Here is a 24,428-nt window from a genome sequence, read left to right as displayed (position 1 = left end):
GATGAACGGAGGTCTTACGGGTGTCGAACAACATTAGGGTAAGTAATTAATGACAGAATTTTCATTTTTGGATGAAATAACCCTTTAAAAAAGCACCTAATCATGGCAGTTGGCAACGTGGATATATCTGCACAAGCCCTGCAGTTAACTGTCGACATGCTGACAGATGAGGTAATAAATTACACTGTTGTGATAGTTTGATAAAGTTTATTTGAGACTATAAGCATTAGTTCCATTTGTCATAGAATGAAAGAGATGCTCTCAGGACAGAAGCATGCGTAAATGTCACATCCCTTTGACTTTAGCAGTGCATTGTTAGACATTAAACGGTATGCAGTTATAACATTGAGTTTAAATTATTATATGTGGCCTGTTAAATAGGCCTAGATGACAATAAAGCCTTCCTTACACCTGTCTAATAAAACACATCATATATTTGAGCATCTGTGATGTTTCCAATGTGTCTACAAAATACAACCGGAGGGTAATGCTGGTATGATGTCAATGATAGGCAACGCACAGACACTGTCAGTGTCCTGGTTAAAATTGCTTATTTCTCTGGATTTAAACAAGTCAACAAAATATATTCAACATTGACATTGGCATTTTTAAGACATGGCACAGTCGTGCTCACTTACTTCCCGTTGCGTAAACGAGCTCTCAAGTGGCCATAGCCGCAATTGTTGGTATTTGAACAGTGCATACAGGTCCTTCTCAAAAAATTAGCATATTGTGATAAAGTTCATTATTTTCCAATGTAATGATAAAAATGAAACTTTCACATATTTTAGATTAATTTCACACCAACTGAAATATTTCAGGTCTTTTATTGTTTTAATACTGATGATTTTAGTATACAGTTAATGAAAACCCAAAATTCCTATCTCAAAAAATTAGCATATCATGAAAAGGTTCTCTAAACAAGCTATTACCTAATCATCTGAATCAACTAACTAACTCTAAACACCTGCAAAAGATTCCTGAGGCTTTTAAAAACTCGCAGCCTGGTTCATTACTCAAAACCGCAATCATGGGTAAGACTGCCGACCCGACTGCGGTCCAGAAGGCCATCATTGACACCCTCAAGCGAGAGGGTAAGACACAGAAAGAAATTTCTGAACGAATAGGCTGTTCCCAGAGTGCTGTATCAAGGCACCTCAGTGGGAAGTCTGTGGGAAGGAAAAAGTGTGGCAAAAAACACTGCACAACGAGAAGGTGACCGGACCCTGAGGAAGATTGTGGAGAAGGACCGATTCCAGACCTTGGGGGACCTGCGGAAGCAGTGGACTGAGTCTGGAGTAGAAACATCCAGAGCCACCGTGCACAGGCGTGTGCAAGAAATGGGCTACAGGTGCCGCATTCCCCAGGTCAAGCCACTTTTGGGCTACAGAGAAGCAGCACTGGACTGTTGCTCAGTGGTCCAAAGTACTTTTTTCGGATGAAAGCACATTTTGCATGTCATTCGGAAATCAAGGTGCCAGGGTCTGGAGGAAGACTGGGGAGAAGGAAATGCCAAAATGCCTGAAGTCCAGTGTCAAGTCCCCACAGTCAGTGATGGTCTGGGGTGCCATGTCAGCTGCTGGTGTTGGTCCACTGTGTTTTATCAAGGGCAGCGTCAATGCAGCTAGATATCAGGAGATTTTGGAGCACTTCATGCTTCCATCTGCTAAAAAAGCTTTATGGAGATGAAGATTTTGTTTTTCAGCACGACCTGGCACCAGATCGTGCCAAAACCACTGGTAAATCATTTACTGACCATGGTATTACTTTGCTCAATTGGCCTGCCAACTCTCCTGACCTGAACCCCATAGAGAATCTGTGGGATATTATGAAAAGAAAGTTGAGACGCAAGACCCAACACTCTGGATGAGCTTAAGGCCGCTATCGAATCATCCTGGGCCTCCATAACACCTCAGCAGTGCCACAGGCTGATCGCCTCCATGCCACGCCGCACTGAAGCAGTCATTTCTGCAAAAGGATTCCCCACCAAGTATTGAGTGCTTAACTGAACATAATTATTTGAAGGTTGCCTTATTTGTATTAAAAACACTTTTCTTTTATTGGTCGGATGAAATATGCTAATATTTTTAGATTTATTTTGGTTTTCATGAGCTGTATGCCAAAATCATCAGTATTAAAACAATAAAAGACCTGAAATATTTCAGTTGGTGTGCAATGAATCTAAAATATATGAAAGTTTAATTTGTATCATTACATTATGGAAAATAATTAACTTTATCACAATATGCTAATTGTTTGAGAAGGACCTGTACATGCGCTACCCCCAGATGGTACAACGCGTATAAGTTTTACACAGGACTTAACTGGATTTTACATCCATCCTTAAAAGTTGGTGCAACAGGACACTATTAAGTAACTAATTAACTAGATATTTGAAAATAAATGCCCCTTGCCTCTTAAAGCTTGTTAAATAAACACTCACTTATAAACAGATGTTGGCATGTAGAAGGACAAAGGCTGTGCGGACGACTTGCATTCTATTCAACAAAATTGAACCTGGTATATTTTTCATTATAGATGATGACAGGTGAGTCTCTTTTATTGAGATTCATGTTTTTATATTTCTCTGTCATTTTTTAATTTTATTTCCCTAATTTCGACTAAATATGGTTCATGTACATTAGTGCTGTCAATAATGTTTTTCCGGTGTTTATGCAATTAATTTTATATTTTTATATGCTGAAATTTGTCTCTACATATTTTCTCTATAGATTCAGTTTCAATGTATATAGCGTTTTGTTTTTAAAGTAAGAAAACAAGAATGTGATGCTGGATCTTAACCATAGGCTACTGTTTCTTAACATAGTAAACATATTTTTACCTAATTTTGAATTGTATCTCTCTCTCCCCCCTCTCCTTTAAATATAGATACTAAAAATGGACAGTTTTTTCAGCTGCTCGGGCCGATCACACTAACCATTCTTCTGACGACTGTCCCAGTTGTTCGGAGTGGGAAGGTTCTTGTCTTTCCTGTGGGTGGCAGTCACTGGGTCAACATGAAAATCTTGGTTGAAGCACTTCATGCCAAAGGTCACAATGTTACTGTCATTCGGATGCCAGACAGCTTGTACATCAGAGAATTCTCTCCTCATTACACATCAATCAATCTCAAGTCTGAAGGAGGATTTAGTGAAGAACTCCTTGAGAAATATGCATCCAAACTACTGGGAATGATAAGGGAGGATTCAATCTGGGCTCGTCTGAAGCTAGAGATGATTATGTGGAAAGGTTTTTTAGGGATGATTGAAGTAGAAAGCGAGATGATAATCAATATGTTTGAAGACCAGAAACTAATGCAGTCCTTAAAAGATGCCAAATATGATTTGATTCTAACAGATCCAGCCATGTTTGGAGGTGTTCTCGTGGGTCATTATCTCAAACTGCCCATTGTCTACAATGTCCGCTGGACAGTTTACAGTGAGGCTCATTTTGTAATAGCTCCTTCACCACTTTCTTATGTTCCTTTTTCAATGCTGGAGTTATCAGACCGCATGAGTTTCTTGGAAAGAGTGAAGAATGTTGTCATGTACATCATACCAGAAATACAGCTAGCTATCATGATTACTCCAACATATAATGCACTTTGTGAACGGTTCATTGGCCCAGGAACATCCTACTTCTCTTTAGTTCAGGGTGCTGATCTGTGGCTCCATAGAGCTGATTTTGTTTTTGAATTCCCACGTCCCACTATGCCAAATATCGTCTACATGGGAGGTTTTCAGTGCAAGCCATCAAAGCCTCTTCCACAAGACTTGGAGGACTTTGTGCAGAGCTCTGGCGAGCATGGTGTCGTCATCATGTCTCTGGGCACTCTCTTTGCTCAGCTTCCTGATGATATGGCAGAGGCAATTGCTGAAGCTTTTGCAGAACTTCCACAGAAGATCATCTGGAGGTACAAAGGAAAGAGACCATCTACACTAGGCAACAACACCTTGATGATGGACTGGATGCCTCAGAATGATCTTCTGGGTCATCCTAAAACCAGAGCCTTTGTGACACATGGAGGAACCAATGGAATTCAAGAAGCCCTTTACCACGGAGTGCCACTAATTGGATTTGGACTGATTTTTGATCAGCCTAGTAATCTTATTAAAATGAGCGTAAAGGGTGTAGCCAAGAATGTAGACTTTGCCACAGTCGATAAGGATTCCTTTCTTAAAACTGTTAAAGAGGTTCTTTATGAGCCCTCTTATCGGGAGAACATGCAGAGGCTCTCAAGGCTTCACAAGGACGTCCCAGTGAAGCCTCTGGACAATGCCATCTTCTGGATTGAGTTTGTTATGAGGCACAAAGGTGCCGCTCACTTGCAAACAGAGTCTCACAAAATGCCCTGGTACTCTTATCACTCTGTCGATGTCATACTGTTCCTGGTTTCTGCTGTGTCACTCATAATCCTAATCATATATATGACTATCATGTATTTATGCTGCACAAAATACATGACAAAAATTTAAGCTACAATAATGAGGTTTTAGAATGCACATTAAATGCAAAACATGCATTTCTTACAATACTTTCCTAATTTCTTTTTTAAAATTGAAAATACAATGAAATGATCCATCTCAGCTAATCTCCAAATGCACATAATAACAAGAGTACTTGATCTGTCCTGACAGCTTTGTCTGTTGTGTTTTTTGAATGTTCCCATGTTTGTTTTGGCTTTGTTTATATTGGCCCTGTGTTTGGCTTCTAGTTTCCCCATACCACACCCCCTCGTTTACTCCTTGTCTAGTCCTTGTTTCATGAATAGACCTTTATAACCTATTATATTGTGCTTTATTGCTTCATGTCTTCGCTGGATTGTTGTGTTACATGAAGGGACACAACAATGTTGGGGGTCCGGTCTGACGTCATTCGGTGGGGTCATGGTTCCAATGTGGCATGTCACCCAGGGGTTAATAGAAATAGATTTCGAGTCAAGCAACGGTTCTGATTGCCTGGGATGGCTCGCAACATTCTGGAATTAGTTTTGGTGTACTCGGTGTGTGCCATAGGTAAGACTTCCAATCGCTCAGCGGATGGGTTACTCCAGCCGCTGTCTGTTCCTTCAAGACCCTGGTCCCATATCACGCTAGATTTTATTACCGCCCTCCCAGGGCAAGACGGAGGTTTTAACCATGGTAGACCAGTTTTCGAAAATGGTTAATTTCATCCCCTTGGCCAAATTACCTTCTGCCAAGGAGACAGCAGTGGCTGTCAGATCACGTCTTTCGTTTACATGGCCTTCTGGCAGACGTGGCGAGAATTTTGTTGACTACTGTGAGTCTGTCTTCGGGTTTCCATCCCCAAAGCAATGGTCAGACCAAGCGTGCCAACCAGGATCTTGAGAGAGTGTTGCGATGTTTGGTCTCCAAAAACCCTTCCTCCTGGAGTCAGCAGATTTCTTGGGTTGAGTACGCACATAACTCGTTACCAGTGTCGGCCACGGGCCTATCTCCGTTTAAGTGTAGTTTAGGTTACCAGCCACCTATTTTTCCCCGTCTGGAATCCGAGGTCGTGGTCCCCTCCGCTCACGCCTTTGTCCAGAGGTGTCGCCAGACCTGGAGTAGAGCCCGCGAGACTCTGCTTTGGGTGGGAGAGCGCACCAAGGCCCAAGCCGATCGCCACCGGTCTAAACCTCCTGTCTACGTCATGGGTCAAAAAGTGTGGCTTTCTACTTAGAACATTCCTTTGTGGTCCGTGAGTAGTAAATTAACCCCCAAATTTATTGGCCCATTCAGTCACCAAGATTATTAGTCCAGTGACTGTCTGCCTTAAACTGCCTCCTGCGTACAGAAGGATACATCCCGCATTTCATGTTTCCAAATTGAAGGCTGTTTTTTATTCTCGCATTAACCTGGCTGCCCCGGTTCCACCACCGCCGCATCTCGTAGATGGGTAACCTACTTATTCGGCAAATAGGATCCTGGACTCGAGACAGAGGGGGCATGGATTCCAGTACTTGGTGGACTGGGAAGGTTATGGTCCGGAGGAGAGAAGTTCCTGCTAGGGACATACTGGATCACTCTCTCATTGATGATTATAATTGACAGGTAGGTCCTTTTGAGAGCGCTAGGAGGCGCTCCTAGGGGGAGGGGTACTGTCAAGTTATGTGAATGCATCCTCTCACTTTTTCTGTGTGAGTGGTTTTGTTGGAGGCGTAGTTTCTGATTACTCTCATTCTGATCACAGACACCTGCTGCACTCATCACCAGGGCTATGAGGTTCTCACACAGTTTTGTTGTCAGATTATTGCAGTTTGTCTGGTTCCTGTCTGCGTGGTATTTCCTGTTCTTGTGTCTTGGATGTTCTGCTTGTCGCTCCGGAGTCCCGTCTCCTGTTGATTCGGATAGCCCATTGCAGCCCTGCGTCAACGCCCGGTGTGTTCGATCTGCCTGCCTGCCTGCCTGCCCGCCCAGCTGTTTCCTGATCGTCAACCTGCCTGTTATATTGTGTTCCTGAGTATTCATCTCGCGTCTTCCAGCGAACTGCTTGTGTTCTTCTGAACATGAATATAATAAATATACTGTTGATTCTCACTACTGAAGTCTCTTTTCCGTCAGCAGACGTAACAATAATTGAAACATTTGGTCAATAATATACAATTAATAACTTTTGTCTTATAAAATAATGCCATTTTTAATAATTAAAAATAAACAAATTGTATAGTTTGATAACACAGCAAAACAGCTATACATACTAATAATTCCTGAACATCGACTCTCAGTCACTATTCACCTTTTTTCCTGGTTCCTCAATAGAATTCATAAACATATAGAAAAGAATAGTGCAGTAAGATAACATGCCCCACACGCGCAACTGGGATTCAAACCCGGCTCCTGTCTTCTGCTGTTAGATCAGCATTAAAGAACAATCTCAACTCTTAAATAACAGATATAAGATTAAAATAATATCAGATATGTCTAATTTTAAATAAACACAAAAAATAGAGATTAAAAATGTACTTAAGTATGCTATGGTTAAATGTTCAGGGATATTTTTTCAAAGATTTTTTTTTAACATTTTGGCACATTTTTTTTTGGATATTGTGTTGATATTGCAAATAGTAAAAACACTTAGTTTCACATGCTGGAATGTGTGGAAAGTTTTAAACCCCTGCGTTAAATTGTGCAATTGTGTCACACCTACAGATCAATTGATTGACTGAATACAGTTGAAAACAAAGTTTGAAGACACATCCTGTCCCCATGGGAAATTTTCATGTCAAAAATAGATTTTTAGTTAATCCACTAAAATTATATTTTATGTCATACAGTATGTTGTATATTTTTTTGTTTACTTCTAGTTCTTTTAGATTTTTTATTATTTCGGAATAACCACAAATGTTCCAAAGCACTGGTTTTTAAGAAATGATCTTCCTTCTCTCAATTCACACCCACAGGTGCATTGATGACAGATATAAAGATTATGATACAGCATTAAGAATTAGAGAAGAGTTTATGCACAAAGATAGAAGAGTACAAAATTGTATTGTTTTTCAAAAGTATTCTTTCCGGTTTCAATTTTTCAAGGCTTTTATGCAAACCACATCACACATACTAAAGGTGTCATTTGAACCCGGTTAACACTTAGTTAACATAGCCATAAATGTAAAAAATATATACTTTGAATGTAAAGAATAAGCTCTAATAACACTTCCTGTATTTTAGAAGCATATACTGTAACTCATAACTTTATTTTTGTTTGTTTGTGCATGGTGTTGTAATACTTTGAAGGTTGTGACCGGTGAAGGAGGAAAACAGGTTTCTTCACTTCTCTCTGTTTGTTGTCGAGGGGAAGTGGAGACATTAGTGAAATAATGTCATTGCTTGACTCAGAGCAGACTGATTTCTCAACAGAGCTTAGCGTAGAAGTGTGAGAACACTTTAATATCTTAAACAACTTGTGTGGAACGGCTGTGGAACAGATTCAAAAAGCTGTGGAACAGATTCAAAACATTGGCTTTCTACAGTATTTGTGAAGTGAGGAAAAAAAAACACATGCCCTGAAACAAGCAACTAAAATATTTTAAAACATACAATATGTAAAAATGCTAAGTGTTAGTAAGACTTTTTTGGGGTGTTTTTAAAAAAAAAAAGAAATTATTACTTTTATTCAGCACGGACACATTAAATTGATCAAAAATGACAATTAAGACATTTATATAATGTTACAAAATATTTATATTTCAAATAAATACTGTTCTTTTGAACTTCAAATATTTATGGTGTACTGTTCTACTGTATTTTTGATCAAATAAATGCATACTTGGTAAGCATATATGAGACTTCTGTCACAAACATAAAAAAATCTTAATGACCCAAAGTTTTTAACAAGATACAACACCGAAAAAACTACAGACGAAAAATATACAACAAAAGACCATCTCTACTTACACCTGTTATTCTGTTCTGACAGAATCTGAAACCTCTGCAAAGTGTTTTTCTCAGATCGTTTTGATATGGAACCACGACTCAAAGCATGAGTAGAGTTTCACCTCAAGCCAAAAAAAAAGAGTAGTAAAAACGTTTTAATGATCATTATCACCAGAAAAAGATTCACAAACACACTCTTTTCTATAGCTTGTAACATAAATCTGCTATACTTAAAAAAGACAGAATGTAGTTTGCATGGAAGCAAAGGAACAGTACACTCAAAAACTAACAATTCTGTTACTCACACACACCCATGATGTTACAAACTCAGCAATTATCGGTGCCAAGCACATCAGACCATCTGCAACAATGAGTAATTAAAGACACATCAAGACCATTCTATGTTCTCGGCATTACCCATTTAATCAATTGAGACCAGTTTAATTACAATAGGCTTATTTAATAAAAAGTTATTAGCATTATTCTAACGTGTCACTGCTCTGAACCATTTTGAGTACCTTTAGGTACTTAAATGTCGAAGACACATACCGAGTTTTGTAACGATATGCCAAAATTGGAAATGGCCGACATAGGAAAAATTGGGTAGTTCGACTCGGCATGCTGCACTGAATATAAAAAGACACGTTTTTTAATTTTTAAAATCTCCTGTCCACTAGGTGGCACTGTGATGAAACTGTGCAAGGTCATGTTTGGCATAACACACACAAAGTTTGGTCAGAATACGCTTAGGGCTGTGGAGGAGGCCTCACGTTCATTCTGGCGGGCATTTTGTCTAATTCGTTTGTGTGTTATTTGAAAAAAAATTGACAAAACGACTTGAAATACATATATTTTTGTCGGCATGGTTGGAAGATGATCTGGTTGGATTTACATGAAAATCAGTAAAACAGTCCAGGAAAATTAAAAATGGCAGAAAAATTTCCATGACGGATAATGATGTGCACTCAACTCGCCTTGTGACAAGAAATCAAAGGAAAAAATGTGCATCTCTTTTACAGATTAAAAGCTATTAGCATAAACATGAGTGTAACTTTGGACAGTTGGTGGCGCTAGAGGGATTGAGTAAGAGACTCCAAATTCGCTGTGGTGACAGTTCAGATGGTACGCTATCAGTGTGCCATATTTCACAACTTTTTACCATACAGTTCAATGGGCTGCCATAGACTCAAGAGCAGAAGAAGAAATGGAATAACACAATATACAATAGATACAATAGGTGCAAACTAGCATTTTAGTCTAAACTATTTCTTTAAAAGAAGCTAAAGGCTTTTGTACCCTTGTAAGATAACTTCAGTTGACTACAGTGTCACTGACGTGTATCTAGTGCTCCCAGAGCTATGAACAGATCCCACTCGATATTTCGACATGACTTCTCTACCTAACAGGCCTTTCTTAAAGAGAGAAGTAAGGAGATGGTTGCGAAATTTCTTTCCAATGAAGGCATACAAGATGGGGTTTATCGCACAGTGGGTGAAAGCCATTGCCTGCGTGACATACAAGGCCACATCTATACCGTCCCTCAGCTTGCAAGTTTCCATCACTTTTTCAGCTCGCATCAGGTTGTCTAGGAGCTCTGTAATGTTATTGGGCAACCAGCAGATGATAAAAGCCAGAACGACGCACAAAATGACCCGCATGGCCTTCTGCTTTTGGCTGTTGCGCGAGCTGCAGAGCTTGCAGATGGTGAAACCGTAGCAGAACATCATCACAACAAGCGGTAGGAAGAATCCCAAAGTGTGATGGAGAATCCGCAGGCTCAACCTCCAGTTGTCCATGCTTTCCACTGTCACATTGTCATGACACACAAGCTCCATGCCTAAGGGGGCAAAGGCATCGCGATTCACCATAATGGGAATGGACAAGAAAATGGCGCACAGCCACACCAACGCACACACTGTGCCAACCAGATAGCGTTTTTGGTTAAGGAATTGCGTTGCCTTCACGATGGCCAGGTAGCGATCAACACTAATGCATGCCAGCAGGAAGACGCAGCAGTAAAATGTGGCTTCCTGCATGCCTGATAACAGTTTGCACATAATGCTGCCAAATGGCCAGTGGCCGATGTGATGGTAGGCGGCCCAGAAAGGAAGGGTCAAAGAAAAGAGAAGGTCGGCTATGGCCAGGTGCATCAGGTAAACGTCAGTAGACGTCCGGCGGTTCTCCATGTAAAACACCACGAATATCACCACAGTGTTGCCCAGCAAGCTCAGACAGAAGACTATGATGTAGATGAGAACCAAAGCCGTGGTGTTCATATTCTGCAAGCTCTCCGGGCAGGGAGTTATTAGGTACATGTAATCTGCAGTTGTAACTTCCATTTTTAAGAAGTTTGGCTGCCAACTGCAACTGCAAGGGGACAAAAAGTTTATTAGGACCAGATTGAGAAGTGCACAAAATATGACTCACTACCAATCAAACATTATATTGATATCAAAAATATATACTGTACAGTATGTTTGGATCACTTTTATTACATGTAAACTATTTATTTTTAATGGTTTAAACAGTTATGCTGTTTGCTTTATATGCACAGTTTTACGTTTTAGAGCTGCTTTATAATTGAGTTTGCTTCATAACTAATGGACTTTGCAGCATTTACACCATTATTAAACACAGGTATTTAAGCTGCTTTACAGCTGAAATTGTGAAAGATATTTACAACATTAATACTTTTATTTTATTTTTTTTAAAGCAGCTTTAAAACAAATCATTCTTTTAAAAAGAAGTGAGTACACTGTAAAAATGATATGTTCAATAAGTTACGACAGCGTGTTTTTACATTGTTTTAACTGATAAAAAACATTTCTTAACTAATTTTAATAAGTTATACAAGATGCAACTATTTTTTTTAAGTCAGTTTAACATAATCTAAGTTGAAATAAACAACCAAGTCAGTTGTACTAAAAAATGTCAGGGTGTGACTTTTATTTTATTTTTTACAGTGTAGGTATGTCTAAACGATGATTGACTCTTATATTTTGTACTTAAATGCATAAATCTAAAAGTAACTTAAAAAATTCAATAAAATATTTCACTTTAAGTCATACTGACAAATCCATTAATTTGCACCCTGATTAAAAGCTGAACAAACACTAAATAGTTGTGTCAAGATTGTATTCTTACCGTTTTATCTTCTGTGATTTTGCTGAGATTATCAGGTTGGCCTGTCTTGGGTTTCGGGGTAATTCAGTGGAAATGATCTAAAACTTAACTGACTTATTTCTGACAGCTTTCTGAGACTGACTCAGTTGATAACTGATTATTACTACCACGTCCCTTTCCTTCCTGCATGAATAATCACTAAACAAAAAACAAAAAACAAAAAAAAAATAGAGCCGTGATGTTATCAGTAACATGGTTTCTCAAGAGAGTCAACAAAAACGGATTAAAAACTGTTTATGTATTAGCATTAGTGATACAAAGCAGGTTATAATATTGATCTGACTTGCTTTTACTTGCTTGTGAAAATGTGTGTGTGTGTGTGTGTGTACTCTCAGAAAAAAAGGTACAGTGCTGTCACTGGGGCGGTACCCTAAGGTACAAAAGTAAAAAGGTACATCTTTGTACCTTACTCACCCCCAAATGTTACATATTAGTACTTTAAGAGTGCAAATTAGTACCTTAAAGGTACATATTAGAACCTTAAAGGTACATATTAGTACCTTTTCGGTTTTGTACCTTAGGGTACCGCCCCAGTGACAGAAATGTACCTTTTTTTCTGACAGTGTTTTTGTTATGCACGGTTTGTGATTATATCCACACATCCGGCCGGCCAAGTAATAAAAAATAACATTCCAATTAATCGCAGGTGGAAGAGAGATAAATCATTGTGCTTGTTTGATAAAGATGTTTTGCGAGCCCTGTGGGTAATTCCTTCCGGTTGCTGTTCCTCTACATTGGAAGTTTTCAAAGCAATTCCTCACCTGTAATGACTGGGGAGCCAAAGCTCATTATAATATGTTATCCAATCATAGCAGTGGCCGTTTACTTCCAAGTCTTCAATACAGACAGCCCATAAAAATCAGGCCTTCCAGGAGCTAGGCTCAAAACCTGCATTTTCACTGCGTAAATTGCAGATTTTGCGGGGCTTGCATGATTTCATAATATCCGCATTTTCATTGCAAAAACGTCACATATATCTTAGCAGAAAGTTGAAAAATGTTGCATTTAAGTCACACAAGAGCAGCCAGTTCCCCCTTTGCCATGGGAACGTTATGAAGTGACATTATTCACCCTTAGTTGCAAGTTTGATTGACAGGTGATCTGAACGGTCATATCCCCGAATCTGCCGTTTTCTCCGACAAAGCAGTCAGTAGAGTTATGTTGCCTTCACATGCTATCGGAATTATCGTAAATACGAGTTTCAGGTAAAAATAGCACATGAACGCCCTCCCATTTCCAAATTTGAATGCGATAAGCTCATAATCACAATTTCAGAAGTGGTAATTTTCAGTAGATTAACCTTGGTGGACTTGAAAAACGGTGACTGATGACTTTCTGTTGAAACAACATTTCTTAAAGTTTATTTGATGCTTAACAATGAACTAGGAGGAAGAGATGATCGGTTTACGAGCAGCTTTAACTGTGGTTCTGCAATGATTATGACACATTGAAGAGCCCCAAAACGGTATTTATTGTTTAAATTTCTTTTAAAAAATGACAAAATTTGAAAGTTGAGACTTTGTTTCATATCAAAAGTCACTTGCTCTGTCCTGTCTTGGGGTGTGTTGTCAGTAGGCTATCCTCTTTGCCTCGTGATGTGTTTTCACTGCGTGAGAACGTGTGGTGTGAGAGCACCATGGCTTGTCGGACATAGCAACAGTAACTGAAGGGGGCGGGTCTTTGTGAATGGGCGCGGCATGAACATCAATGAAAAGCTGCAAAAAGCTGATGAATGTTGAAGGAGAGGGGATGGAGGATGATGAGGATGGCGAATGATTGGCCAGCGTTAGAGGCTGTTTTCATTTTCACAGTGGACTGTTGTAGTTGATGCAACTTTACAGTTGTAAGATTGCACTTTTTTGTTACCAGTGGGTTAAATCATACTAGTTTCAAAAACATTACAGTTGTAAGTATATTAGGCCTAGTAATGTGTAAATTTATTTTATAGTGAGATTGCACTTTGTGCATCTGAAGCGCTTGATTTAACAGAAGATGTCTGTTTTATAGCTCTGTAAAACAGAAAGCTCACATTTAAACAAAATATAAATTTTATTTATTTTTTACAGAAGTTGTAGCAGACTCTTTTTGCTATAGACTCATCAAACTGTTGTAAGTTTCTGGCATGCGTTTATTAAGGTGAGTTATAATAATTATTATTATTATTATTAAGGTCTGCAATAAAACAAGATGAGAATGTAAATATTCCCAGCACATTCTGTGATGTAGCCTAGTAGCCTATACTTGCCTATCATAGGAAGTAATAAGAAATTACTCTTTACATTAAGGTAGTAGCCTAGTGAGAACAGGGTGTTGGAATCACTTTTTTTTCTCTTCTTCATCAAACCGCAGTTTTTGCAAGTTTCCGCAATTTCATCGCATAAAATTTCATAAATATCCTGCATATTCCATTGCATTTTTAAAGAAAATGTGCTGCAAAATCAAGGAGTTTTACGAATAACAAATTTCACACAAAAAATTAAATAAAATAAAAATCAGCATTTTCTGGAAGGACTGATATTCATTATTATGTTTTTGAATGTAAAAACCAGGTGGACATCATAAGTTGACCTCATACAACAGTATAAAAAAATCAGCACCTCAACAACTGTTTGCTTTGAAGAACATAGATGTGGAAGTGGGATTTAGACTCGGAAAACTCATGTAAATTAATGAAATTATAAAAAGCCAGCCATCAGTATTTTTATATTACTAATTGCAGAGCTCTAAACACTCTTTAAAAATCCTTGTAAATTATGAATGATTGGATTCATGTAAATTCTTTGGTTAAAAAGATTCGGAGCCCTGAAAATCATTCAGCTCTTAAAGATTTTGAAATGCTGAAATGCAATTATTTTAATGTAGTTACTATTTTAATGTACAGAAACAATGAATTAAAAAACTGATTTTGATAACAAAATGCTAGGGGGCCTTCGAATTTGTCGACAATTAGTGTCAAAATAGTTAAGAACCAATCTCTGCTAATCGTGACCTTACTAAAACATGTCCACCTCAGAGGCTTGTCTGTCCGTGCACATTTTGTTTGCTTGTTGTTGTGCTCAAGAATTAACAAGTGACAGATACACATATATTATTCAGTTTTAGGTAGCCTACTTACCCAATCCAAAATGCTGATTCTGTGACTCGAATAGGTGTTAGGTTTTTACTTCAGCTTTTAAAAACCAAATGCATCAATGAAATGCTTCAATGAAATAAAAAACAAAACTGTAAGTAATGAAGCCACACCTAAAAGTAGATTAAAAAAGTCACATGTTTAAAATGCCACATATCACATGGTACAAAACACAGAAGTGGCTTCAACCGCCACTTTTAAGACATTATCTCAAAATAAACCCTAATTAAGTGTGTAGCCTACTGATAGTCTTTTCTGAGTTTATTGTGCTACAGGATATTAATGTATATTAAAGAGACATGAGAGTGTTCATAACATTTTTATTTTTATAAATGTACAAATCAAACATCCATTTAAAGTTGTGGAGAGTTTATTGCATTCATTTAATGTTTAAAATCAATCATACCATAGACACTTAATGAGTAGCCTACAATACCCATCCAGAATGCCCTGAGTGAAAAAAGAAGAGTAAATAAAATATAAAAAAATACAGTGTAATGCATTTTGAAAATAAGTATAATGCATTTTGAGCAGGTGCATTTTGGACTACAATCTCATAAATAAACAACATCTTGTTTACACACAGCATACCGTACAGACCAGCTGCCTTGACCAAAACATGACTAAAAAGCTTTTGAGCCTGCGCGTGCTTTAAGCAATTTCGCTAACTTCAGCCTCTCTCCAAACCCATGGCCTAGTAGGCTACTATTATGCAATATCATTGTTTATTGGCATGTCACGTCAAAAGAGTTCATCATCACCATAAGCCTTTATGATAGTATGGTTTCTCAGGTGGTTCCTTCAATGTAAGTCTATGGGTTTCTTCACTTGTGAATCACCCGCCAGGCAATTTAGCACTTTTTTTTTCCCGAAATAAGGTCTGTGGTGAACACAAGCTTAAGCTATTTTCATTTTTTTACGCTAGCTAGATAACATAAAATCTTTATTAGCTAATTTAAGATAGTTTCTAAGTGGCTAAAGGGATAGATCAAGATGGTAAGGGACATTAAAGGTTTGGTTCACCCAGAAATAACAATTCTGTCATTAATGATTCACCCTCATGTTATCCCAAACCCGTAAGACTTCTGTACCTTCATTGACAGCTACAGCTGACACTTTCATGCTTCAAAAAGTTCATAAAGAGATCATAAAGTAATCGATATGAATTGAGCCGTTTATTCCACATTTTCTGAAGAGACTCAATCCCTTTGTATGATAAACAGATTGAATTAGGCTTTTATTCACATATAAACATTCATCAACTCACACATCAAATGGAAACTCAAGCATTACGTGCGAGAACAATCAGGTTAATTCTTGTGTTAGCCTACATCACGTTTGAGAATCTGCAAGAACCAATGAGGTTAATATTAGGTGAACTGTGAATTAAACATCATCATGTCAAACAGGTAAACTCATCTACACTAGTCTGCTTTCACAGCTTGTGTCTATAATCGTGCTCTCGCAAACTATTCTAATTCAAACTTTCAGGGAAAACTTTAAAGAGTTGTCGGAAGCTGGTTGTGGCGTCGAGACCATGATGTACTGTAGGCTATAGATAACCCTAAGCTTTTCACTTCTGCTTTAGGTTTTAAAATTCAATAAAAGTTGAGCTAATTTGTAATGATTACCATGATGAACAACAAGAAGTGTAAAAATCATAAACTTTAGTTGGTCACAAGCTTATTTTCTGTAATTATCCAGCAGTCCAATGGAAAAAATCCTATTGGGTTTTTGTCAATGCTAACGTCCAAGATATGTCCAAAATATGTCACTCGTCTCACCCGATCATGGATTTTTCTCTTTCTGACCAATAGAGGGAGCTAACGCATCATGGCAATTATCATCTAGAACAGGAGTTTCTAATCCAGCTCCTGGAGATCCACTTTCCTTCGAGTTCAGTTCCAACACAACTGCCTGGAAATTTCAAGTAACCCTGAAGACCTTGATTTTTGGGTTCAGATGTTTTGAATATGGGCTGGTGCTAAACTCTGCCGGAAAGTGGCCTGCAGGAACATAATCGGAGACCCCTGCTCTAAAGCAAAGTGTTGTTGTATTTCAAGCAAACAAAGAAAGATGCACGAAGTGTCTTGCAAATCACATACATTGATGTCCATTGCCTGGCAGTAGCTCACAGGAAGCTAGAAGTGACTTCTGATGGGAGAGAGGACGACCTACTAGATCTGGAGAGGGACAATCGGTCCAGAACGCCATTTCTATAGAGCAACTGCATAAGCCTTCTTCTGAACTTCTCTCCCACAAAGGCGTACAGCACCGGGTTCACGCAACAATGAAGAAGGCCAAGGTTTTGAGTTGCAAACATGGCTATGTCCACCGATTTCCGCGTGGAACAGCTGTGTTGAACCACTTTGGCCCTCAGGAGGGTGTCAACAATCGTAGTGACATGGAAGGGGGTCCAGCACAGAAGAAAAACCATGACCACGGCTACGATCACTTTCATGGCCCTGTGCTTCTGGAAGCCGCGTGTGCGCAAGAGCCGCACCACTGTCACGCTGTAGCAGACCAACATGACCACCAGAGGGAGAAGGAAACCCAGCAGATGCCTCATGATACGTGTGGCCAGTCGCCACTCGTCGGCGTGGTCCGTATCGAAGCGCTCTGTACAAATAATCAGCTGGGAATGTTTGTTGTAAAATGCCTCGTTGTAGAATGACGGCAAGGACAGCGCAATGCCCAAACCCCACACCAATACGCAGGCGACCCCGCTGCACAGTCTCCTCTGAGCCTTCCTGGACTCCATAGCCCGTACGATGACCAAGTAACGGTCCACGCTGATGCACACCAAAAACAGGATGCTGGTGTAGAAGTTCACTTCCTTCACCAGGTGGACCAATTTGCATAAAACATCACCAAACACCCAACCATGGATCACGGAAACGGCTGAAAAGGGCAGAACAAGAGTCAGTAACGTGTCGGCCAGCATCAGGTTGAATAGGTAAACATCCGAAGCAGAAAGTGAGCGTCTATTAGAGCCGATGACCCAGCCTACGATCAGATTCCCAGGAATAGCCACCACAAAGATGAGTATGTAAAAGACGCAGAATGAAATGTTGATGGCATCTGCCATAGTGTTGGAGGAGCACAGCAGCGTTTCCACATTCACAACAAAACCAGTGTCGTTGTATTCTGCACTATAGTTGAACTCTTCATTGTAGAATTCACTGAAGTCATCGATATGATGAGAGGTGTTTGGATCTACAGGGAAGAATATATAGAAAATCAATATGATTAATAATTTCACAAGAAAGTTTAGCGTAACCCTTAGTTTAGGGTTGAGGAGTCTACACTTGTGTACAATTGTAGCAAATACAAATCATCAAATGTACAAAAAAGTGTTTATTCATATTGTTTTCTTCACATTTATATTAATGAAATTTACAATCAAAGTCTTTTGTCTAAAAAAGCTCAAGAAAAAAAAGAGAAAGAAACAAGAATAAACAAACTACCAAACAAACAAACCAACAAACCTATAGGCCTATATTTCATTAATTAATATTTATATTGGGATTTTTTTTTTTTTTTTTTTGGAGAATCTAACAAATTGGCAGTTGGAATTTAAAAAGTTGTCCCGAAATGTAAACTTGTGTTAAATGTTATTATTATTATTATTATTATTATTATTATTATTATTATTATTATTAGTATTAGATGCTTTTCAGGCCCATTGGATGCTGTATTTATTATCTTATATTAATTGGAGGTCTACATGGAAATATTTGTACTATTCAAATTTATTTTTCAAACTGCATGGCTATTTAAAATCAATAAATGATGGCTAAAATGTTGAATAATTTTTAGCCTTCATTTATTGATTTTAAATAAATAAATTATGGCTAAAATGTTAAATAATTTTTTAGCCATCATTTATTTATTTAAAATCAATAAATGATGGCTAAAATGTTGAATAATTTTTTAGCCATCCTTTATTTATTTAAAATCAATAAATGATGGCTAAAAATGATTCAACATTTTGAAGGAAAATCATAATGTTAACTTAAAGTTTTGAGTTAAAAAAAAAATCATTTTAAATACTCAAAAGTTGTATAATCAGATGATATTTAATTAATTTCAAATGATTGCCTTCTAAATTAATGATAAAATTAAGATATTGGACTTACCAGTCATCATAACTTCTTTTTTTTCTTTCTTTTTTCTTTGGGTCAAGTGTGTGTGAGAATCCACAGGATAAAATGTTAGACTTGTGAGCACTAGGTTCCTTTATACTCTTTGAAGGTATGTTGATATTTCCTGTTTGCCTAAGTTCTAAAGGTTACCTAAAGTGTACCATGATCTCAACCAAGACACCCTGAATCTTCTTAACATGTTCACAGTACTCGTGACATATCTGGAATAGTCCTTTCCCATTTCACAGGAGCCAAGCAGATCTATAACATTTATGTCTCCAATATCTGACAGGGATGCAGAAGACGAGGATGTTAGGAGATGTTGCTTTTATGCAGCTACAAGAAAGCAGAAGATACGATGCTGGGGAAAACATTTAAATGGTCACAAGATCCTCACTCGTGTTCACTCTAAGACATAAACATGATCAAAACACCAAAAGTGAAACTAAGAATCATGTGGACTAAAATCATCCTAATATTTGTGATACAAAGTCAAGAGGCCATTTAATCAGAATTTCAGTTTCAAATGATTACTTTGATTGTGAATATTATTATTTTTTATATTTTTATATTATTTTATAAATGTCTTTCTACATTAAAATTGTTACATTTTAATAACAGTAAAAGTAATATATATGAACTAACATAATTTAGTTTTAAGAGTTAATCTAACTAAGAAAACAAACATACAAAAAAGTATAGCTGTTTTATTTAAAGCTAAATACTAACTATACTAAATAACATTTTTAATTTTAAATCAAATGTTATTTGATACAATGACAAGGATTTAAGAGACTGATCAGATGACTATAAGCATCATGTAAAAAATACCTAAAATACGTAATATGGAAGTGATTTTTCAACATCGGAGGAAAGATGCGTCACATGTTAAGAGATGCGAGGCCACAAATCATCACTTACCAACAACATTTATTCAGGAAATTGAGCAATTCTGTCCCACTGGGTTTGTCCTGATGATGCTGTAAACAAGTGTTTCTCACATGAGGAGGAGCATACAATTAAAATCTTAAATGCAGGTGCCATTTAGAAAGGGGTAAACACAAACTGGAGATGTCCTGGGTATTTGAGAAACTTCATTTATGAATATTGAGGTGGTGTATGTATGGGGAATTTTCTTATAAAACAAACATGCCGAGCAATCCTTTAGATTGGATTACATTATAAAATGTGTGTGTTTTTGTGTGTGTGTGTATTTTGAGGTATTGGAGATAAGAGCAAGAGCTGTGTGTAAACCTCATTCACCTGGCCTTAAAGTCGTCATGAAATCAGAATTGATCCTATTTATTTTTGTTAGTGCATATTATTAGTCTTGTGTTGAACAACTGATCTGTGCAAGAGAATACACAGAAGAAGAAAAAAATGTTAGTTAGGGTAATCGTTAATCAAAATCAAAAGTTACTTCTGGTCTGGAATGGCGTTTCTTCTCAGATGACTTTACTTTGACGGCTTGGGTTTGAACATCCTTAACCATTCCTCTCCAACTGTTAGTCTGCTATGAGCGAGAGATGGAGAGGAGGAGCGCTGAAGTCATACCCTGCCCTCTATTTAATATTCCGTTTCACTTGAAAATACGTCACAACAAGAAAAGGCGTTTCATAGGGGGCTTTAATGCTGCAGATTTTAATGCTTATGTTAGTCTGTCCGCATCCCATCTGATGACGCTGGTTCGAATCTGACTCCAGCCAGTGCAAGTAAAACCGAAGGAGTAACATTGGTGCCGTGACCTGGATGTGAGTGAGGTTTAGGGCAGGGGTCCTCCAAAAAGTTCTAAGGGGTTCCCAGAAAAATTCAGAGAATAAAAAGACAAAGCAAAAATGGATAAAGTCTGCCAAACATTCTAACTGTTTCAGTTCTAAATGTTTCTCTCCTTTCTTGATGTATACATACTTTACATAATTGTATATATACACTCACCTAAAGGATTATTAGGAACACTATACTAATACTGAGTTTGACCCCCTTTCACCTTCAGAACTGTCTTAATTCTACGTGGCATTGATTCAACAAGGTGCTGAAAGCATTCTTTTGAAATGTTGGCCCATATTGATAGGATATCATCTTGCAGTTGATAGAGATTTGTGGGATGACCATCCAGGGCACGAAGCTCCTGTTCCCCCACATCCCAAAGATGCTCTATTGGGTTGAGATCGGGTGATTGTGGGGCCATTTTAGTACAGTGAACTCATTGTCATGTTCAAGAAACCAATTTGAAATGTTTCAAGCCTTGTGACATGGTGCATTATCCTGCTGGAAGTAACCAGAGGATGGGTACATGGTGGTCATAAAGGGATGGACATGGTCAGAAACAATGCTCAGGTGGGCTGTGGCATTTAAACGGTTTAAAGGGGCCTAAAGTGTGCCAAGAAAACATCCCCCACACCATTACACCACCACCACCAGCCTGCACAGTGGTAACAAAGCATGATGGATCCATATTTTCATTCTGTTTACACTAAATTCGGACTCTACCATCTGAATGTCTCAACAGAAATCGAGACTCATCAGACCAGGTAACATTTTTCCAGTCTTCAACTGTCCAATTTTGGTGAGCTCAAGCAAATCGTAGCTTCTTTTTTGTAGAGAAGATGAGTGATACCCAGTGGGATCTTCTGCTGTTGTAGCCCATCCGCCTCAAGGTTGTGCGTGTTGTGGCTTCACAAATGCTTTGCTGCATACCTCTGTTGTAACGAGTGGTTATTTCAGTCAAAGTTGCTCTTCTATCAGCTTGAATCAGTCGGCCCATTCTCCTCTGACCTCTAGCATCAACAAGCCATTTTCGCCCACAGGACTGCACATACTGGATGTTTTCCCCTTTTCACACCATTCTTTGTAAACCCTAGAAATGGTTGTGCGTGAGAATCCCAGTAACTAGACAGATTGTGAAATACTCAGTCCGGCCCGCCTGGCACCAACAACCATGCCACGCTCAAAATTGCTTAAATCACCTTTCTTTCTATTCTGACATTCAGTTTGGAGTTCAGCGTAGGTGTGGTGTTTAAATTAAGTAGTTCAAGTAGTTTTTTTTTTTTTAAGCTCTATTACCTCAAACAGATAGTTGTGGTACACAGGATTACAACTGTTTAGTGAATTTAAACGTTTAGAACAGTACATTGCTGTCAAGACAAGAAACATTTCATAGTCATTTTCAAGTTATAAATAATTTTCATTCATATAATTGGCGTGAGAGCGCAACGAGGCTGAACTTGTTGGAATAACAACGAGATACTTCCTGCCTGTGTGTCCAACGAAGGATGTCTCGTTTAATTCTGATTGAGGACAGTCCGTATACTGCAGCCTTCACAGGACGTGTCCTCCGGAGGACGCAGCCTTCGAAATTTAACGAAATGAGACACAGCTTATGTTTGCTTTGTTTCCTTCTAGTGACTATCTCTCACTATAGTCCCCTTTATTTTGCTCACTCACTGGGGTTGTAAGGCAGTATTCTTCAGGCAGTAAGTATACTGCTTACATACATTTATTGTGAAAGTTGCTTAAATAATTTTTTATTGAAAATGTTTCTACTTCAGGTTTATATCCAACATTACGTTTAGCCAATTTAAGTTTAGAAACAATATATTGTATTCATTAATATCTATTTACTATATAACACACATAAAAATAGATTGAGGAATTTTAGGAAGGGGCTCCCTCATAAAAGGTTCATTATATTTGGGGGTCCCTGGCATAATAAAGTTTGAAAACCCCTGGTTTAGGGGGATGTGAGTGTAACAGAGGCTAGCTATAAAAGACACGAGTCGCACTAGCAACTGACGTTATAGAGGCTGTGGTCTTAAGTGTGTTAGTGTGCCCACCATTGAGACAACACTTCACAATAACAAGAATTATTACTTTATATAATTTCTTAACTTACATTTACAAAATCATGAAAGTGATTAGTATAAAAATGCACGGCAAACAAAGTCGCTGTATGGATTTAAATAGGCTGTGATTGCAGTGATAATTATGTTTTGAACATGCTATATGTTTGGCAATGGTTCTTCTAACCCTCATTGATGGAGTGTGTAGCTTTCTATTTCCATATTTTAGGATGACAAAGTCAAGATTCATGAGGCTCAAAATGAAAGAATTGATGGGAGAAGCATGAAGAATCATTTTTACACATGAATGGACAGACGTTAAATTAATTGAATGTCTTTTGGATGTGCATCACAGCATTTATTTCCATCAAGAGGTGCATGTATTTTTGGTCAAGATCGTGTATTGATAAATGAGTACTCCGTAAAGTCTCCTACAGCACATCCCAAAGATTTTCAATGAATTTTAGCTCTGGACTCAGAGGTGCCAATTTATATGGGGAAATGATTCTTCATGCTCCCTACACTTACCTTAATGTCAGCAAGGTGATCAAGTAAATTGAGACCTGAGCTAAAGTGAGACGACTTTGTGAAATTTAACACAGCATGAATCTTGTCCGGCTACCTTTGACAAAGACCCTTTTCTGCTGCGTTAAGGACAGGAAGAAACATGCCTCTCTGTGAAGAATAAGAGGAATGAGGAATGCTAGATGAGATAAAGTGGATGTATTACATCAGAATGTCATATAAATTCAGCATTCAGCACAAGATAATCCATGTAGGGGAAGAGGTCCTTTTAATATCTCAGCTATTAAAATATTGTGTGCAATCAAACGTCAGAGATTTCAATGTGAAGTCAAACATTTTTCATCTAATTTTTCTAAGCAAAATGTATATATTTTATGTAGAAAGGTCAAATCTTTGTAAATGACTAACCTGTAAATAGAGAGACATCCCACCCCCACTTCATTCCACGAAAGTACAAACTAATAAACAGAGAATGGAAAAAGAGTGTCCTTCTCAGATTACAATGTGTGTAAATGGCAACAAAAAGAAAGAGGTTGAAATTCCTGCCCACAAACTCTGCCTCAGGCTATAATCAGTTTCACCAAAGCCTCAGAAGCTGATGCATGTTTATGCTACTTGCCAAATTAAAATAAAGATCTCTGCATGAGATAAAGGTGTTTTTACTAATTAAATACACTGACCTAACACGCTGAAACTATCTAAACAGAGTCTTTTTGGTTCATCAAACACACTCAAATTTTAAATTTAACTGTCTATTATGTTGCTTATTCAACTCTGCAAAACTTCCCTCATGAGATACAAAAGAAAAAGTTTTAGACATGAAATTTTGCAAAACACATCTTTTTCAGTGAAAGCAATTACAGCAGTAGTTTTTCAGACAGTAGCCACAGTAGATGCCTATCAGTAGGCTACACTCAAAACCTGGGAATATCAGGGAATGCATTATGCACCAAAAAAGGGTGATTTCAATAAACTAATTGACCCTACGTTTAAATAAAAAATTAAATAATAGGCTAATAATAGGCCTAATAATTCACCAATTTACCAACATTTTTTTTTAACCAAACTTTGTTAAAATATTATCCTGGATGCCAGCCGAATTTAGCCCCGCCCACAATATAGGCTAATTCTCAACAATTTTATGAAATGATTTAACGGAATTAATTGATATATTTAACTTTATGCAATAGGCCTAGGCCTATAATGTGGGTAAAATTAGGCTACCATACAA

The 24,428-nt window shown here is 37.9% G+C and overlaps 3 protein-coding genes across 6 annotated transcripts; 1 reads left to right on the top strand and 2 right to left on the bottom strand.

The window, feature by feature from the left end:
• Positions 1-2,483: 2,483 nt before the first annotated feature.
• On the top strand, positions 2,484-6,539 carry LOC137075660 (UDP-glucuronosyltransferase 2A3-like). Of its 3 annotated transcripts, none has more exons than XR_010905080.1 (3): positions 2,484-2,548; positions 2,890-6,053; positions 6,249-6,539. XR_010905080.1 is itself a non-coding variant. In XM_067444505.1 (2 exons), exons 1-2 carry the CDS (start codon positions 2,539-2,541, stop codon positions 4,473-4,475), a joined length of 1,596 nt encoding a protein of 531 aa, XP_067300606.1. In that variant the 5' UTR covers positions 2,484-2,538; the 3' UTR covers positions 4,476-6,539. The 3 variants fall into 3 exon arrangements, 1 of the variants encoding a protein (XP_067300606.1); XR_010905079.1 differs by having other exon boundaries at positions 6,193-6,539; XM_067444505.1 differs by having other exon boundaries at positions 2,890-6,539.
• A 145-nt stretch (positions 6,540-6,684) lies between these two features.
• Positions 6,685-14,809, bottom strand: cxcr2 (chemokine (C-X-C motif) receptor 2). Of its 2 annotated transcripts, none has more exons than XM_067444507.1 (2): positions 14,674-14,809; positions 6,685-10,742 (listed from the first exon to the last, which is right to left on the bottom strand). In XM_067444507.1, exon 2 carries the CDS (start codon positions 10,712-10,714, stop codon positions 9,695-9,697), a length of 1,020 nt encoding a protein of 339 aa, XP_067300608.1. In that variant the 5' UTR covers positions 10,715-10,742; positions 14,674-14,809; the 3' UTR covers positions 6,685-9,694. The 2 variants fall into 2 exon arrangements, with proteins under 2 accessions (XP_067300608.1, XP_067300607.1); XM_067444506.1 differs by lacking the exon at positions 14,674-14,809 and adding an exon at positions 11,520-11,877.
• Positions 14,810-16,666: 1,857 nt separating this feature from the next.
• On the bottom strand, positions 16,667-19,108 carry LOC137075658 (C-X-C chemokine receptor type 1). Its single transcript, XM_067444502.1, has 2 exons — positions 18,828-19,108; positions 16,667-17,904 (listed from the first exon to the last, which is right to left on the bottom strand). The coding sequence occupies exons 1-2, from the start codon at positions 18,835-18,837 to the stop codon at positions 16,820-16,822; spliced, it is 1,095 nt and encodes a 364-aa protein (XP_067300603.1). The 5' UTR covers positions 18,838-19,108; the 3' UTR covers positions 16,667-16,819.
• Positions 19,109-24,428: the final 5,320 nt, after the last annotated feature.

Source organism: Pseudorasbora parva, chromosome 5 (assembly GCF_024679245.1).
Source record: "Pseudorasbora parva isolate DD20220531a chromosome 5, ASM2467924v1, whole genome shotgun sequence".
Lineage (NCBI taxonomy): Eukaryota > Metazoa > Chordata > Actinopteri > Cypriniformes > Gobionidae > Pseudorasbora > Pseudorasbora parva.
This window is presented reverse-complemented; position numbering and strand designations above follow the sequence as displayed.

Coding starts and splice junctions, on each gene's coding strand:
- cxcr2 (XM_067444507.1), bottom strand. CDS start 10,714: ATGGAAGTTACAACTGCAGATTACATGTACCTAATAACTCCCTGCCCG.